At 37.0% G+C, this 19,864-nt stretch overlaps 1 protein-coding gene across 13 annotated transcripts in view; it reads right to left on the bottom strand.

The window, feature by feature from the left end:
- The window catches only part of Magi2 (membrane associated guanylate kinase, WW and PDZ domain containing 2), a 1,248,503-nt gene that overhangs the window by 303,243 nt on the left and 925,396 nt on the right, over positions 1-19,864 (bottom strand). For all 13 annotated transcript variants that reach the window (XM_048339896.1, XM_048339895.1, XM_048339899.1 and 10 more), the window contains one exon: positions 5,527-5,584. In XM_048339896.1, coding sequence (XP_048195853.1) covers positions 5,527-5,584 — 58 coding nt within the window. The remainder of the gene's footprint in view (positions 1-5,526; positions 5,585-19,864) is intronic.

Below are 19,864 nucleotides of genomic sequence, written 5' to 3' on the forward strand. Positions count from 1 at the left end.
TTAGCCAGGAAATGAATGCGATTTTGCTTTTACCACTAAATATTACATTGAAGATATTATGCAGCACTTTCCACACTTCCTACAATTGCACAGAGTAATGTTTTATAGTAGCAGCTGTGTGATATCACGTGAAAAACCTTGTAAAAACCTCACATGAAAATCACATCTGCCAGTCTCTGCTGTCGTTGTGACTATAGGTCTATGCTGTGCTTCTCTTTCAGTTCCAGAGGAGGCAGCTTAGCATGAAAGCTGTCCCAGGAAATTGTCTTCTGGGCTAGCTAGTTAAGCAAATTGTGTAGCTGCCATTAAAAGCAAAATGTACCCCAGCAGACATAATTTCACAAAAGAGGAGAGAAAAAAAAAACACATTTGTACAAAAGTCACAGCTGTTCAACTACATTTTGCACTTTTTTTGCATTAATTTTATTCCTTTCTTTATGAACAGTGACAGTTACATTTCTAGTTAGTAGCTTTCGGACTTCTTAATGCATTGAAAAGTGCTGCACGAGCTTAAATTTGGTGTTAAGAAAAATTGGACTGAATTGGTTCTACTGCTACATAGAGTTAACCTTACTCTATATACCCAGCTTCCACATGAAATGAAATAAAAGATGATGAATGGGGTTTGAAGTCCTATAAAATACTCAGCAGTGTGGCCCTGTTTGTAGAGATGCACCAGCTACTCCAAAAGGGTGCTCGCATCCTTTTGCTAAGGGCCACACAATCAGAATTTCTCTGCTTTCAGGTCTTGCTCCCAATTGCCACATTGCTTAGAGTCCTTTGGCAATGGAGGGCCTGGGCCTGGTGTTTGTCGACTTAGGTTAGGAACTCATCGACCTCAGGGCACCATGGGCAGCATGAGTTTTCTCATCTGTAAACTTAAGATGATTTATTTTATTGTCACTGTAGAGGGAAATAAACATTCTAAAGGCAGGTGAATATTCAGCTGAATCTAAGATACATACAAATCACTCACTAAATACCTACCTATATAACTTCTGTAAACAAAATTGCTATTCAGAACCAGTAGATAACAGGTGGAAAGAACCAATAGATAGCAGGTGCAGTGAAGGTGACATGCACAGTTGAAAGAAGCTAGGTTGATAGGTGCATTTTTACTAAAATATTTGATAAATTGTCTTTGTGCTAATGGAAGATATTCCTCATTAGCATGATTTGAATTATATAGAATAAATCAAGTATTTTAATTCCATTGATGGATTTATCCAAAGTGTTTCTGAGTAATATTAGGGGAATTTATTTATTTATTTATTTATCTATCTATCTATCTATCTATTTATTTATTTATTTATTTATTTTTGCCAGTCCCAGGCCTTGGACTCAGGGCCTGAGCACTGTCCTTGGCTTCTCTTTGCTCAAGGCTAGCACTCTGCCACTTGAGCCACAGCGCCACTTCTGGCCATTTTCTATATATGTGGTGCCAGGGAATCAAACCCAAGGCTTCATGTATAAGAGGCAAGCACTCTTGCCACTAAGCCATGTTCCCAGCCCCTTAGGGGAATATTCTACTTGACTTTTTTCTGTACTAATGAGTTATTAGTGTGTTCATCTCACTGTTCTGCTCAACCTCTTATGCTCAGACAGCTAATTATTGATATTACTAGATACAATTAGAAGGGAGTTAAACTATTCTGACTCTCAATGGCTTACATATATGGCCTCATAATCATTTGAAATATACAATTATGGGACATATTCTTCCAGTGCAATTACACGAGCATGATTGAATCCTGATTGTTCTAACAATGGCTATGATACCTAAAAAATAGAGGGGAGGAGGGTATAAAGAAGTATATTTTAAACAAATATAAGGACAATGTACAAATACAGCCAGCACAAGGCTTTTTAGGGTGATAATCATGTGCCATTCAATAATTAGTGATTAAGGTCTACAGAAGGAGATCTCTGCTTGAAGATGGAAGTAGGCAGGAAACAGACTTTCTCTTGTGTGGGTGCAGGAAACACAGGTTTAAGTTAAATACTGTTTCTGTGTTGGAATTCAGTTTGAAAGAAGCTGAGGATATGAAATAGTAGTCTGAAGAACTATAATAGAGATCAGCAATGTGACTTACAGATAAAATTTGGTCAGCTTCCTGCTTTTATAAACAAGGCTTTACAGAACCTATCCTTACTCATGCAGATAAGTATTGCCTATGGCTTCTTTCAAACTATACAGATAGAGCTAAGTAGTTGTGACAGTGGCCTTGTGGTTGCTTAAAATATTTGAATCTTTACAGAGTTTGCCAACATCTGGATGAAGGGAAAGGTTTTTATTCAATTATTCCGAGAGGTCATGTATGAAGAGGACATCCGGTATGCCACAGACCTCACTTCTCTTTCCTTGTGCAGAAGTGTCTTAGACTTTAGATACAAATAGCTTAGGCTCAGTATTTTAAATTTAGTCATAAGACAGTCAGATTCAGTGACTCAGTGTGGCTCAGTGGTAGAAAGTTTGTCTGGCATGTACAGTGGCCTGGGCTCCATCCCCAGTACTACAAGGTGAAAGAATGTCAGGATTTATTGCATTTACTGTTAAATTTATTCAGGAATCACAGCTATATTGTGACTAAAATACATGAGTATTTATAATACTCATAAGTTATTTATATCAATTAAAATATGCAGTGGTCCTAATAGATTAGAAATTTAGTGGGGCTCAGAGGACTCAGAACTACTTATAGTTGATTCTCCTGCATTTTTGCAACTAGAGATACACCTGTGTATATATCTTTTTGTACCTATTAAGTGTGCACCTGATTCTAGCTATGACAAATTGTGCTGCGATGAACATTGTTGTGCTGGTGGCTTTACTGTGATTTTGTTTGTGTTCTTTTGGATAGATACCCAAAAGTGGGGCTGCTGGGTCATAGGGGAGTTCTATATTTAGCCTTCTGAGGAATCTCCATACTGCTTGCCAGAGTGGCTGAACCAGTTTACATTCCCACCAACAATGAAGTAGGGTTCCCTTTTGGCCACATCCCCTCCAACAATTGTTATTGTTAGTTTTCTTGAGTGAAATGAACTCCATGTTATGGAAACGATTGTTATATTACAGTTGTAACTACTTTCAACGTCCCATGTGTATCTGTAGCTTCTATTATTGATGATGTTCTTGTATTACCTTTCTGTGGTTGTACCTACACTATCTCTGTAATCTTATCTGAGTATATTGGAAACCGTGTATACTGTATTAGAACTAGGAAATTGGAAGAGAATACCAAAATCGAGAGACACAGGGTAAAAATAGAAAAACAATTACAAAAGCAATACTTGCATAGCTGTTTGGTGTAAGTGAACTGAACACCTCATGGTGGGAAAGGGAAAGGGGGAGGAGGGAGGGGGGTATGAGGGACAAGGTAACAAACAGTACAAGTAATGTATCCAATGCCTAACGTATGAAACTGTAACCTCTCTGTATATCAGTTTGATAATAAAAATTTGGAAAAAAAAAAAGTGTGCACCTGAAAGGAAGGTCTAGATAGTATGCTAGAAGATTTGCACATGGCACATGAGCTGAGTTCATTTTGACTATGAATCTGGAAATGATGGACTCTGGGAGCAAAACTGATTGCTTCCACAGTGAAATTGTTAGGTCAAAGGATTGCAGACAAGTGCTTATGCAGGAGAGGCTCAACGGTGGGGAGTATGCAGGTCTACCTGAACTGTCCATCTCTAGTGCAAATGAGAGCTTGACAGCTAATAAAATTCAATACCTGCTTAGATAGTGTTACAAAAAGTTTAGTAAAAAATAGCCATTAAGGAAGGACTTGGAAAAAGTTATACTAATTGAAGTGAGCCAGACCCAAATAAACATGGACTCTATGGTCTTCCTTATAGGGAATAATTAGCACAGGTTTAGGCTAGTCACAGCAGAGGATCACAGGAGCCCAATAGCTATGCCCTTATGAACACATAAGATAATGCTAAGTGAAATGAACTCCATGTTATGGAAACGATTGTTATATCACAGTTGTAACTACTTTCAACGTGTCATATGTAACTGTAGCCTCTATTATTGATGATCTTCTTGTATCACCTTCCTGTGGTTGTACCTACACTATCTCTGTATCTTATCTGAGTGTATTGGAAACCAGGTATACTGGTATTAGAACTAGGAAATTGGAAGGGAATACCAAATTTGAGAGACACAGGGTAAAAAAAGACAAACAACTACAAACGCAATACTTGCAAAACTGTTTGGTGTAAGTGAACTGAACAACTCATGGTGGGGTGGAAGTGAAAGGGGGAGGGGGAGGGGGAATGAGGGACGAGGTAACAAACAGTACAAGAAATGTATCCAATGCCTAATGTATGAAACTGTAACCTCTCTGTAATTCAGTTTGATAATATATATATATATAAAACAGCCATTAAACTTATAACCCTTAACCATCTATATTATTACTCTTATACAGAATGCATTTAAAGCAAACAGAGTTAAACCTTGATAAATGATGTGAAAGTTGTTTGTTTTACAATCCAGCATTTCTTGGATAATGTGTTTCCCATAGGAATATGTAGGCTTTGTTATTTCACCAAATAACTATAGAAACATTACACTATGGATAAGAGTAAAAAATCATTCTTTATCAGAAAAAGATAGTTCTGTAAAAATAAATCATTTTAAATTTCTTTTTGTGCTAGTACAGAGACTTGAACCTAGGCCCTTACACTTTTGTTTGGCTTTTTTGTTCAAAGCTGATGCTCTAAGATCTGAGCTACAATTCCACTCTGCTGGTTAATGGACTGTAAGAGTCTCAAGGACCTTTCTGTATAGGCTGGTTTCAAACCGTAATTCTCAGATCTCAGCCTCCTAAGTAGGATTATAGGAGTGAGCTCCAGCACCCAGCTCACATTTCACTTTGGAAAACTATGAATATTATCTTATTTTCTTAATAAAATGCATGCATATATGGTTTAATACGCTGTTCTGTACTCTAAAGAATGTGGGTAGTTCATACTGTAAGATATACTAATGCAATTCTCCTTCCAATAGGTAATAGAAAGAAGTCCAATATGAAAGAACCTATTGATTTGAATAGAAAGAAGTCCAGTTTGAAAGAACCTATTGATTTGAAATGAAATCCTTAAAGGAAAAAAAGTCCGAATTTTATTTTATTATTCAACTGGAAAGTGTGACTGATTCATTTAATTGACTCTGAAATCTGTTTTAATAGAATTTCTCTTTTGCACAAGCAGCCAGCTCCTAACATTTTGATTGCAAAATGAAAGGTATTTGCTTCAACTTCTTTAATTATTACTCATTTAAAGGACAGTGTGAAACCCACTTTTCCAATTGGTGTTTAGAAAGGGAAGGAATGACAAATCAGCCAGCTGGAGAGTTGAGAAACTGCTAGCTAGTCATACTGGAGTCTCTGCAGATACTTCAGAGTAGGAGGAAAAGTGAATTAAAGGGGCCGTTAGCCATACATGCTCGATGAATGAAATACTAACGCAATTTCATGACATCTTAATAACAAGTGGATGTCACATTTAGAGACTTACTCAACATAATAAGTGCCATATATGGGATCGTCGATTTTTTCCCAGCCATATGGAAGCTCTGAAAAATAAAGAAGAGTTATTTCTTTCAGTAAATAAAGCACAGATATCACCATTTCCTCATAAAAAAGCAATATAATTTAATCGTTCATGGATTGCAGAAATGGTCTACCAAGGCAGAATAAAACATTCCGAGTTAGCACCAAATTTCAGATGCATCTTGTAGGAAGTGGAAGAAGCAGTGACTTGAAAATTGGCAGTTAAAACGCAGAGCTGTCTCCTCTGCAGATCTACTGCTGGGTCTAGCTATTTTACCCACGCCAAGCAGTAGGATGGCTTATCATCACGTTATCACCATTCTGTGCAACCCAGAAGGCAAATTGCTTTCCTGAAAGTGCATACAGCCCTCTTACTTATTTGTATTGCTAAAGGAGCATTTCAGGATAAAAATCTTATTTTCAAAATATATTTCTGAGGATTGCAAATTGTCTCAGATGACTGAAACAAAGACATTATAAATTCTCAATTGATCCCCTACTATTGGAGCTGGTTGGCTTGCTGTTTACTCCATGTGGGTCAGAATTTGAATGCTGGCAGTTTATACTCACTGGGCATATTTTGAAGTCTGAAATTCTAAGCATTCTTTCCTTAACAATATGGTTCACATCTCCAATTTTCCATGGTTAATTTTAATATACAAACACACTGAACACATCAACAATGCTATAAATTGTACTATTTGCATGAAGATGTCATTTGAAAACTATGTTTTGCTTCTTGATTCTATTTTTGTAGAAACTCAGCCTTTATGTGTTTGTATATTTGCCACTACTGGAATTTAAATGTAAAACCTCATGCTTGCTGGGATTGCTTGCTTAAGTAGTGCTCAAGTGATGCCAGAAGTCACACACTTCTGGCCCAGTGTTACTCTGGTTATTATGGAGTTTGAGTCTTTCAGATTTTTCTGTCCAGGCTGGCTTCAAACTGCAATTCTCCGTATCGAAGGCCTTCTAGTTTTATAGCACATAACCACATGGAACCTCTTCTCAGTATCTTTAACAAAAGGTGAAGAATGTGATATCTCTCTTGATAGATAGCAATTTCATATATATACAATTTCAAAACTAAGACATATGATATTGATATGCTTAAATAGTACAGTGAAATTTAGCAGTGTCATTACTATAGTAGTTAGACATGCTAGTATAGAAAAAAAATCATAGTAATCAAAAGTAAATTAGAATTAGTTACAGTTCTGCTATCCAGATATTTTGGTAAATGTATTTCCTATATTTCCTATGTTAATTCAAATAACTTTTTTTTTTTTTTTTGGCCAGTCCTGGGCCTTGGACTCAGGGCCTGAGCACTGTCCCTGGCTTCTTCCCGCTCAAGGCTAGCACTCTGCCACTTGAGCCACAGCGCCCCTTCTGGCCGTTTTCTGTATATGTGGTGCTGGGGAATCGAACCTAGGGTCTCGTGTATCCGAGGCAGGCACTCTTGCCACTAGGCTATATCCCCAGCCCCAACTCAAATAACTTTTAAAGAAATTGCGTTTGATGGTGTATATACATTTTTAAGCCTTCTCCTTGACAATGGATATGACCACATCAAACCGGTTTAAGTTTGTATAGTGGTAATCTGCTGTTCCAAAGTTTGTGTAATTCCACAGTCCTCTGATAAGTTGATTATTGGGGACTGCCTAGTTTTATTCATATGTACCACCTATTCCAGATACACTAAAATATTCGTCTTTTATTATTTTCTTACACATTTTGTAATAATAAATTCTCAAAGAATTTTGGACTACACATTCTGAATCCTTCCACTTGTTTTATATATGTTATCAGACTTCCATCTTCTTCTAAACAAAAGAGCACTAATTTATAGCCTCACAGGGGATGTGTGAATGGCTTTGCTTCTCAGTACAATTTTGTTAAATATAGAGTCATAATTCATCCAAAAGTTTTGAGGATATAAAGGTTTTGGAATCCAGAGCTTCTCTGGTTTTGGAAAGTTAATACGGTAACATGTACAATTGCTTTCAGGTTTGAACCAGGGGCTCAAAGGTTGGGGGGGGGTGTGCACTTGGTAGCTGAATACAGCACCTCTGCAGCTGAACATGTGGTTTACATTGGAAGGGAAGGAAAAAACTATCCAGATGTTTTTTCTTCAAATCCTACAAGCTAATGGAGATTTTAGCTATTAAAAAAATAGTTTATTTGAGACTAGAGGTGAGGTTCAAGTAGTGGAGCACCTGTTCTAGTAAAAACAGGTCCTTGAGTTCAAATCAGGGATAGAGTAAAAGACAATATCTGTTGATTGCCTTTGTTAAAATGTAAATTGGAAGGATATATGAAGGCCATTGATCATAGAACCCTAGTGTGTCAGTGCAGGTTCTATTATCCTGTAATAAACAGAATATACATCCTTCAATACAATTTGGATCAAAATTCATTTAAAAGTGTATTTACACTTGTGGATTAGGTATAGATCATTTTTCTTGGGGTGACTTTTACTTTTTGAAAACAATAAACCTATATTGTATTGTAAAGGCTAACATCTAGGAAGAAAAGAAAGGGAAAAGCTGTCCTGCTTTTCTAAATGCTTCTGTGTTTGCCTATTCCAATAGAACAAATAATATCTCCTTCCTCTTGATCATTTTTAGATTCTTCTCATTTCCTGGCTTCAAGTACTTATTTAATGGCACAAGACAGGAAGTAGGAAAGACTTGTTACCAAGGGTAAAGTCTTTAATCTATATTGTCAACTACCTCTAAACTTTTCTATGCTTCTGAGGCAAAACCTGATGTATGTGGCATGAAATTCAATTAACAAACTATCAAAAGATACTCTAAGGATATCTGAATATTTTTGTGCAATTTAACATGTGAATATATGCTTATAACAATTTTAATTACCTGATAACTAAAATTGCATATAGGATAATTATATTCAATAACAATGAATAAGAAACTAACGGTTAACTTAAGGATAAAGGCCTCCTTCTTTTTTTTTTCTGGAGGCACTGGGGCTTGACCTCAGGTCTTTGGGCTTGTGAAGCTCTGCCAGTTAAGCCATACCTCCCACCCATTTTTACTTCAGTTAGTTTTCAGGGAGGGTCTTGTTTGATTGTTTTTGCCCAGGCTGTCCTGAACTCCAATCCTCCTTTGTATGCCTTCTGTATAGCTGAATGATAGACATATTATACTATTACTACCTTTTAGTTGAGATGGAGTCATACAAACCCTTTGAAAGGCTAGCCTTAAATCACCATCTTCTGAAACTTGGCCTCTTGAGTAACTTGTATTATAGTCATGAGCCGTCACTGCTAGCCTTGCCCCACTTTGTTACATCATTTATCATTTAGAAGCATTTCATGGTAACATTTTAAAAAATATAACTTTTATGACATAAACTACTCCATTACTTCATTATCTTTAGCTTTTTCTTATTAGACTAATAGTTCTAAACAATGCATCTCAGAATCACAGTATGCATTGTCTTTTTCAGATTTATGATGCCAAAAGTCCTATGAATAATTTATTGTACACTTTCCCATTTGATACTATGAATATCTATCAGAATTTAGGGAGAATCATAACATATCAATCTATTTTGTTTGTTTGCTTTCTTGCTTCATACTTCTCAAGTGAGTTGTTACTTTATGTTGAAATAAAATTATGTGTTATTAACACATACCTGAAAATCAAATAACTGTATTGGAAGTTTTTGGCTTACATTCTGAGACAAAATAATGGAACATAATTTTCAAAGACTGTATATGCTCATATGGAAAATTTCAAGGATTTACTTTGTTAATGACAAAGATAATATCCATTAGACTTCATTTACAAAGAAACATATGAATGTGAATATTCTCTAGAAACAAACTATATGTAAGATGTTATAAGAAATCAAATATAGGGCTGGGAATATGGCCTAGTGGTAAAGTGCTCGTCTCCTATATATGAAGCCTTGGGTTTGATTCCTCAGCACCACATACACCGAAAAAGCCAGAAGTGGCGCTGTTGCTCAAGTGGTAGAGTGCTAGCCTTGAGCAAAAAGAAGCCAGGGACAGTGCTCAGGCCCTGAGTTCAAGCCCCAGGACTGGCAAAGAAACAAAACAAACAAACAAACAAAAGAACTCAAATATATATAGATTTTCTTCAGGCCATAGAAAAATAGCTGATTAGATAACACTACCACACAAAAATGTGTGCAAATATCTGGATTAATTTGTAGTCTATCTTATCAACTTGGTAAAACTGAAATAGAATCAAAATATTAAATGGCCATCAAATTCTATTATAGTCATTGTTCTTTTTTAAAAAAAACTTTCTTTTTAAATATTATTATTTTTAAAATTTTTTTGTTAGGTCCATTTCTATCACAGAAAACTGAAGCCTCTATGCTAGATCATATATAAAAGCAATTTAGCCAGGTGCCAGTGGTTCATGCCTATAATTCTAGCTGCTGAGGAGGCTAAGATCTGAGGGTTGCCATTCAAAGTCAGCTAAAGTGGAAAAGTCCATGAATAGTCTGATCTTTGATTAAGCACAAAAAAAAAATCCAATAGAGCAAGTGGTAGAGCACCAGCCTTGAGCAAATAAAGCTAAAGGACAGTGCTCAGGCCCAATCTCAAGCCCCAGGACACTCTCTCCTCTCTCTCTCTCTCTCTCTTTCTCAGAAACACACACACACACACACACACACACACACACACACACACACACACACACACAGACCACAAAAGAGTAATTTGTAGAAGCCTAATTACAGTATTTCTTATGGGAAAGACACTGCATACTAGCTAAAGAAAACCTAGAATATGGTATCTCAGAATGCTCAGAAAGATCTCTTTTGTCTGTCTTTCTTTTAAACTTTGTTTCTATGTGTCTGTATCTCTTTCACTCAGTGATTCATTGACTGGATCTTTCTGTTTCTTCATGTTGCATCTGATCACCATATAATTGTCTTTATTATAATTTTTAACTTATTATTTTGGTCTCTTCATTTTCCATTCTGTATCCCTTGTCCCTATAGAATCTTACTGGCCCTATTCATTTTCTTCAAAATAGATTCTGATTACTTAATCTGACTGTACAGCTGATCTCAGATCAAGAATTAATTCACAGATTGATTAGGTATGATCCAGGCTCTCTGCCCATTTAGTGACATAGTGCCTACCGAATCAAAGAGCTGTGGATGGGAGGTACCATATATATTTTATTATACTTATAAGAAAAATAGCTCTTAAAATAACAAACAAAAATACTTCCATAGAATTGGAAGTCATTTCTCACCCTTAATAATAGTAATAATAATAGTCATGTCTCACTACTGCTTAATGAATGACAAGTATAATAATCATTCAACTAAGAATAATATCCTTAACAAGATGTAGAAATTCTGATATTATGGCAGAGGACACAACCTCACTTGTTTGTTAATCTTACTCAAATACCTAACTTCATTTTGATCATGATTAAACACCTGACAATCTCAACTAGATGGATAGCCTAAGCCAGTACTCATCAATGAAGCCAGCTGTGTGCCAGTGGCTCACATTTGTGACCCTCACTACTCAGTAGGCTGAAATCTGTAGGACTGTAGACCAAGGCCAGCTCAGGTAGAAAAACCTGCAAAATTCCATCTCCAATTAACCACCAAAACAAGTGAAATGGAGGTATGGTTCAAGTAAGAGAGTGCCACACAAGCAAGCAAGCTTAAGGCTCTTAATTCAAATTCCAGAAAAAAAGGTGTCAAAATTATTCAAGAAAAATTTGCTCTAAATGCTAAAGAAAAAAAATCAAGCATTGCACACAAACAGCTATGGTGAATAAATATAAAAATATGAGAGTTGAAAACTAAACAGAAAAAGTAAATATAATTTACCTCTCTTGTTAGAATTTTCTAATTGACTCACAAAGAAAAATGTCACTCCCTGCTCAAAAAAATACATATTCAATAAAATTACTCAGAATAGCTAAAATTAAAGGGTTGGGCAAACATATGCCAAACAAATAGAAAATAAATTAAAATTAGAATTACAATCTCACAATCAGACTGAAGACTTCAAGTCAAAATATTAAATATGACAAGAAATTCATAACAATAAACATCTCTGTTCATAATGAAGGTACAACAGTTATAAATATCTGTATACTGAAGAACACAAGCCACCTATAAAAACAAAACTACAGAAGAAGCTACAAGAAATATACAAACAACAAGCACTTTGCTCTCAAGACTAAATCAAAATTACAGATATAGAAAAACTAACCATTATGGTTAATTAGGAATAGATCTATGGGTTCTTAGTCCCATGGGTTGAGAAAGTACACATGGAAAAAAAATTCTCCAAAACTGTCTACATATTATGCTAAGTTTTAAATTCTACCAAGCAGAAATAATTAAAACAATAATTTCTGACTATAACACATGAAAAGTACTCCCAAAATTACAATCAAGGGAACTTTTACTTAGAAATTAAACAACTCTAAGCACCAAGTCAGAGAAGAAATGTATACTGGAATTGTAGATTTCCTATAAGTAATAAATGAGAATATTGAACAATGACAATGAAAACAGTAAGCAGGTGAAAAGTTACTGCATATTTATATGGAAGCATGGAAATAATGAGGGCCAATTACCAATTTAAAAAGCTATAAAAATAAAACTTGTCATCATTAACTTGTAACCTTGTTGTACAATAGATTCCCTGAACTCTATTCCTTCTTATTGAGCTGTAATTACATAAAAAGTGTGTTCCTATCACAAAAAATGATAGTGTGAAGTATGGCATGTGTTGATTAGCTAGATTTAACTACGCTACCATGAGTATGTACTTCAAACGTCATGTTCTGACTATTATATATGTTACCTGCCAGCTATAAAAATGTAGCAAAGGCAGCCAAACAGAAACACACAATGTTGAGAGAGGGTGAGAGCCTGAGAAAAAGACAGAGGCAGAAATTCCTACGGTAGTAAATAGTAAAAGAAAGCTGGATACTAGTGACTCATGCCTGTAATCCTAGCTACTCAGGAGGCCAAGATCTGAGAATCACAATTGGAAGCAAGGCCAGGCAGGAAGCTCTTTGAGGTTCTTATCTCTAATTAACTAAAAAGCCAGAAGTGGAACTGTGACTCAAGTAGTAGAGCACTAGTTTTGAGCAAAATAGCACAGAGACAGTGCCCTGAGTTCAACCACAACAATAACAACTAGTTTAAACAGACAGGTTTTTAGTCAGTTTACCATAGGAAATTCCAAATATGCAAGACACAAAATCATGTTAATACTAGGGACAAAATTCTTTTATAACATGGTATGAGGCCATTTTTAAAATATCACATTACAAACCTGACAAATATGACTACGTAAAAGTAGAAAGCAATCTATTGTATACAAACTCTATATACTATAATGAAAGTTAACAAATGACTGACTTGGAGAAAATATTTATTATATATCAAATATTTACATAGGCATATTTATCCCTGATGAAGGGATAAAGGGCTACCATTCCTAATAAATATTTTTAAGTTGAAGGAAAAGAATGTAAAATTCAATCCGATGTAACAGTAGAAATCAAAGCTCAAACTCATTTTCTCTCACTGGACTCCTATAACACAACCCACTTTTGACAGCAGATGTGTATAGATTTCCCCCATGTGCCAGGCCAGAAGGCAGTTCTGTAGCAGCAAATACTAGCCAGCTAATTCAATTCTGTCCTGATAGTACCTGGAGATATTGTCTGATCTCACAGTTTGGGGGCTCAGTCTCCAAGCTTACCTTCCCAACTTCAGATTCCAAACACAAGGCTCAGGTTATGTTACCCATGCTTAAATCAGAGTTTAAATCAGAGTTTCCACAACTTACTCCTCAGTTTTGATTAGTTTGCTAGAGAAAGCCACACAACTGAGAGAAACACTTACCAGTTGGTTATATAAAAGAAATTGCAATGCAATGCCTCCTGCCTGGAATCCTAGCTACTCAGAAGGCCCAGGTAAGAGGGTCAAAGTTCAAAGCCAGTCTTAACAGGAAGGAGTCTTCATCTCCAATTAACCACCAGAAAGCCAGAGGTGGAGTTGTGCCTCAAGTGGTAGAATGCTAGCCTTGAGTGATAAATGCTGAGACAGTGCCAGGCACTGCCCAATTCCCAGCTCTAATACTAGTACAAAAAAGAAAGGAAGGAAGGAAGGAAGGAAGGAAGGAAGGAAGGAAGGAAGGAAGGAAGGAAGGAAGGAAGGAAGGAAGGAAGGAAGGAAGGAAGGAAGGAAGGAAGAAAGAAAGGAGGGAGGGAGGGAGGGAGGGAGAAAGAAGGGAGGAAGGGAGGGAGGGAAGAAGGAAGGAAGGAAGGAAGGAAGGAAGGAAGGAAGGAGAATGGAAGGAAGGAAGGAAGGGAGGGAAGGAGGAAAAGAAGTATAGAAATTGCAAAGGACACATAATAAAGAGAGGAGGAATTTGAGATGTCTGTGAAGAATGGAGGGCTTCCATGCCCTCTTTGGGTGCACTGCCCTCCAGGAATTTCTGCATTTGTTCTGCTTCCCAGAAGCTCTCAGAACCTTGTACTTTCCAGTTTTTATGTAGATGTCATTGCATACGCATGATTGAAATGTGAATAACCATGTAGAAATGTCATTGGACAAAAGTGTTATGATCTAACACTAATAGATGGGAAGCCCAGCAAGACCTGTCTGCTTAGATTCTTGTTGGCTTCTGCAGCATTCCAATCTACATGAGTAGGGGGAAGCTGCTTTGAAATGGAGGTCTTGTGGTCTACTATCTATCAAATAAGGTTGAATAGAGAATTTCTTTACACGCAGCTGTAGAAAAACAGGGAAAAGATTAGAGTATATGACCCACACAGAAGAAGGGAAATTCTAGTGTCTCTGGCTTTCTTGAAAAGGGGGTTATGACAGACTTTGTAGAATTCATGAAGAACTCTAGGATCTGATAAAGAGCTAGAGTTAGGAATGTATTGCTAAAAAAAGGCACTCAGGAGCTCCTTAAAAAAAGAAACACAAGAACAAAGCTAGATGCTAAACACACTGCTTAAACATAGTGGTGGTAAAATGGCAGATAGGAGAAAGAGCAAGACTTCTTGGATTATATCTTCCTATATATTGCTTTCATGTACATATTCTTATTCAAAAAATGGAAAAAATACCCATAAACTGAATCCAAACAAAAGTGAGCTCAATGGTATATAAAAGATTCAATCACTTGAAAAAAATTAAGCCAAGTGCTGACAAAATTAAAAGTTCTTCTATTGTGCAGTGGCAGATGGTAGAAATATGGAAAAAATATAAGGGGAATTTAAAGGAGGAATAACCACATTTATAAGCTGCACAGTTTTTTTTATCCTTTTCTGATAGTGAGCATGTGGATACTGTTTCTGGAGCTTGGGGTTAATTTATGCTAATTCTCATGCCTTCTGCACTGAGAAAAACCTCGTGGGTCTGGAGTTTAGGATCCTCGTGCAAAATAGATGCAGAAATAAAGCTTGAAAGCTAGGGTGTAGAAGACATGAAATTTCATGATTAAGACCTTAGACTGGACTACAGTTTAATGTTTCAGATGGGAAGGAACAGGTCCCCTGAGAAGACAAGATTGCCAGCACTTATTCTTAAACTGTCAGCTGCTGCCACTGAGCGGAGGTCTCTGAGGTCTCTGTGAGAAGGATCTTGGGCATTGTGGAAGCTGCAGAGGTGTATTCCGTTCATTATGACAATAAAGCCAACTGATGTCATCATAACAAAATGCCAGAACTACTGTAGATCCACCAAATGGTCCATGGGTAGGGAGACCGCCAAAGCTCAGAGATTTCAGTTGCTTGTGCAGGAAATGTCTGTGGGCATGTGAGCCTTTGAGGAGCCAGGGTGGGCATCTTCCCCCCAAGGTTTTGTTTACAGAAAAAACATGAAATAGGTACTGAATATGAAGTTGAAGGTTCATAAAACAGAATTTCTGGGGAAGGGGCAAAGTAGGAGTCTGATGCCCAAAGCCTTCTTCGTTTTCAGATGATGTTTTCCTATGTGGGCTGGTCAGTTCATTCTGCAGACTTGTTGAGCAGATAAGGCAATACCAGTCAGGAGTTCAGAGGGATGAAAACACTGGGAGCTAAATAGCTCATAACATGCCCATTTGAACTGCAATTGCATTGATAGCTTAACTATTGACTTCAAGTGGAAACTGATAAATGGCGAAGTTTTAGGCATTTGGCTCTCAGTTTCCAAAGAGTCAAGATAAAGACTTGGATAGGCTACCAGGAAAGAAAATATCAAGAATTTTCACTATTTTTCTCCTTTGCCTTATTAAAAGAAGAATTTTTAAGGTTTAGGAGACATAGCCAAGAGCCATCTTCCTTTTACAATTTCTTAATAATTGACTTTACATGAGATACTGTGTGATTTTATGGTTCGATGTATCCTAGGACATGGTAGTTGGAGAGAAATCTACAATGCATTCCTATGGTATCATCTAGTATGCCCCTTATGAGAGTTTGTAAGACCATCTCCTGAGTTCAAAATTTTAGTTTTTGGCAGTACTGGGGTTTGAACTAAGAACGTTGCATTGTAGACAATATGGACATTCTACCACTTAAGCTATGCCTACAGTCCCCAGGAGAATAATGTTTACCTGAAAAAAATTGTATACATAGGGCTGGGAATATGGCTTAGTGGTAGAGTGCTTGCCTTGCATGCATGACGCCCTGGGTTCGATTCCTCAGCACCACAGAAACAGGAAACCCAGAAGTGGCTCTGTGGCTCAAGTGGTAGAGAGCTAGTCTTGAGCAAAAAGAAGCCAGGGACAGTGCTCAGGCCCTGAGTTCAAGCCCCAGGACTGGCAAAAATAAATTGTACATATAGTTTAGATTGCTATGGTTTTTATTTAAGAATGGATGCTGATTTAAATTCCAAGAACTGGCACCTAATAATTTGAGAAGAGAAAAAGAGTTGCACATATTAATGGGATACAGTGTGATGTTTTGATGCATGAATACATTGGGTCATGTTCGGATCAGAGTAAGCCTGTCTTCTCAAATGTGTCTCATTTCTTTATGGTGTCAGTCTTAAGTATCCTCCCTGAAACTTAAAAAAACAGCATATTATCATGACCATTAATCAGTCTACAGTGTCATAGAATATCTTTCTCATAACTTCTTTCTTCATTTTTGAAAAGCTTGGAATCACAGACTTATACTGAGTATACTTTATTACAATTGAATGAAATAATTCCAATGCAACAGTTAACAACACACTTTCCAATTGGGTACTCTAGGTGAATTTACACAGTGGATATCATTTTTCTAGTGGAGAACTCCTTTTAAGTTTAATACATTGGAATGCATATAAGAAATCCCATGGCTTAAGATCTTTGGGAACAAACAAATATTCAACATCAATATAGTAAGGACTTGGAAAAAATGAAATTGAAAATTCACCACTGTCTATTTCATTCGATGAGCTGTATCATACTTAGGGATATGCTCTAATCTTATTTTCTATTTTATATGCAATCTTGAGCACTGTTAAATCAAAACACCACTTAGAGTAGTGAAATAAATGAGACTGAGCACTAACTAAATTTTGCCAATTAAATTAGCAAAATTTCTGATGTTTTGTCAGAAGCACCTCCACAAGATTGAAAAGCAAGCACATGGCCATGCTGCATGCCACTCCATGGTAAAAACATTGCTCCTGCCATGAAACTTATGGCTCCAAGAGAACTGCATGTTTTATCAATAAATAAGCTAGGCATTTGTTAAATTGGGGTGATGTGGGGTTGTTGTAGATTCCCTACTTTGTCTAATCTACTGAACTCTGGTTTTCTGTCAGAACAAACAAATGTTGTGCTCTGTACAGTAGTTTTTGAAAGGATGCTTGAAAAGAAAATACTAATTGTTAACATCACATGGGTAGTGACAAGAAAAGAAGTATTATTGTATATTTTTAGTGGGCTCTGTGCAAGGCTTTTAGACAGTAGTAGAATGAACAAACTGACCAGGCTCAGAGTTCTCTGTTGTGTATTTGTCTCAGGTGGAGAAAACAGGTAGGTTTCAGCAGTATCTGTCACAGGCACATCAGAGGGTGTCCAAGGTAATGAGTCTTGTGAGATAGGACAAGGAAATTCTTTTCCATGAACAGAGGAGGTTGACTAGTGTGATATTTTAATAATGGGATTCCTGCTTCCCTACTTGGTATTAATCTAAAGCACCAGTGTAGCCTATTAAGATGTAATGGTAATAATGTTAAAATTCAACAATCAAATTATATTTGTATACCCAGATGGGTGTATATGTATGTCTGGGTGTGTATATGTATCAAGGGGTGAGTGGTTCAAACATTCTTTATCAAAATTATTTCCCATTCGGATTATTTTTGCTGGTTTCTGGAATGGAAGTACTGGGATCACAACTCTGTCCTGTCAATGCAGCAAGTGAGTGTGCATGTGACATGTAGTCAGTCTTTTCTACAGGAGGAGTGAGAACACTGGAAATGTTACAAACACATCTTTACTTTTACTACACTTAAACTTGAATCTCATCGTATCAGACCTATGAAGACCAACAAAATGTCTACTGACGTACACTGTACCAGGATTTGTCTTCCAATATAAGCACTAATTTAAATAAAGTATTTCACTCAAAGATGGAAAGTGGTACAATTCTGCTACAAATAGAGCACTCATTTCTAGTAGTGAGCACCTCGCTCAAAGTGCAGAATGTTTATTCCAGAGATCTGGCCCTGTGGCTGATAGGAATCCTTAGCTTTTCAGCTCTGTCCAGATTTTCTAAGATTCTTACAGAAAAACTAGATTCACTATCGGGAATAGGGAAATGCAATGTTTTTGTAATATGCAACAAACTCCCTTTTGAGGAAATTATGCAAGGAATGGAGAGGACTTGGAATTAACAGCATGCACAGCATTCCTGTGTGGCTTCACGGTAGAAGGAAACAAAAAGAACTTATCAAACACTGTAGTTGTGGATTTCCTAGTGTTCTCCGCCGTAAGTAAATCCCCCAAATATAAAGGGATCTGAAATAGAAAACACAAAGCCTGCTGTGCCTACAAGGTGGCCAGAAGGCAAAGAACATTGCAAAAATTCATGGTGAGCACTTCACCTTGCAGAAAATATTACCCACATAGAGCTGTCAGAGTCTGCATGAGCTGGGTTCCCTGGCATGTAAAGAGCTGCTGCCAGCCAATCCCACAAATTAGGCTTCCCTATAGGCTGTCTAATGAGCGTGCCAGGCTTCAGGAAATGCTAAAGGCCCAAGTGGAGCTGTGATTTGTACCTGTGGTAACAACCCAACTGTGTGTACCACATACTGAGCTGAGACAGTGGGATGTGATGTAAGACCTTGCAACTTTGGGAGACTCTAATGTAAAATTCAAACTTTAGACTCAGTGAAAGGTGACACAGAATCAGGCTCAGAGAGAACTCCAAGAAGGCCATAGGTTTGAATAGATAAAACCACTTGTTATGAAACCTGGCATGGATTTTAGAAGCAAAGGACACTGGAAATATTGATTTGTTCAAAATCATCACTGGCTAAATGGCTGTAAGGATTGGAATAAAACATTAGGCCACATTTTAAATTTTGTCTCAGATCCTTCTAAGTTTGCATTTTGGGGATAAACACCTGATGTAAGCAGGACATCTGGACCAATGTGCTTACTGTTAATAGTGACACTTTTTTTTTTTAACATATGAACATACTGTTCTTTATCATATGTGTGTGTGTGAGAGAGAGCTTAAATATATTACTTAAGCAGTAACTTATTTTAGGATATTTAGGCCTGCTCAAGTGGAGATGTAAATGAGAAAAGCAAGGTCAAGGAATCAATTTATTCACCTTGATGTGGTGTTAGAAGCTGGAAGCCAGTGTCTCACACAAGTAATCTTAGCTACTCAGGAGGCAGAGGATCATGGTTCAAAGTCAGCCCTGGCAAGAAAGTCTGTGAGACTCTTATTTTCAATTAACCAGCAAAGAGCCAGAAGTGGAGCTATGGATCAAGTGATAGAGTGATAGCCTTCAGGTCAAGTAAGAGCCAGAGGCCCTTAGTTGAATTTCTAGTAGTAGCTCAAAAATAAAATAGCAGTTAAGAATAGGAAAGAATTATAAGTGCAAAGTCTGGGAGAAAGGAAGCTGTAGTGTCCTTGTACCCCTAAGCAAAAAGCAAAGCCTGAAACTTCCAGCTGTAGTGCCTGAAAACTTTGACCACAAAGACAGATGAGCAGTGTTCAGGTCTACCCTTAGTGCTATAGGGATGGGCACCCTTTCTTTCTACTCCTTGACCTCATAGGGGAGGAAGGACAAGAGGAGAGATCCAT

The sequence above is a fragment of the Perognathus longimembris genome, chromosome 2 (assembly GCF_023159225.1).
Source record: "Perognathus longimembris pacificus isolate PPM17 chromosome 2, ASM2315922v1, whole genome shotgun sequence".
NCBI lineage: Eukaryota > Metazoa > Chordata > Mammalia > Rodentia > Heteromyidae > Perognathus > Perognathus longimembris.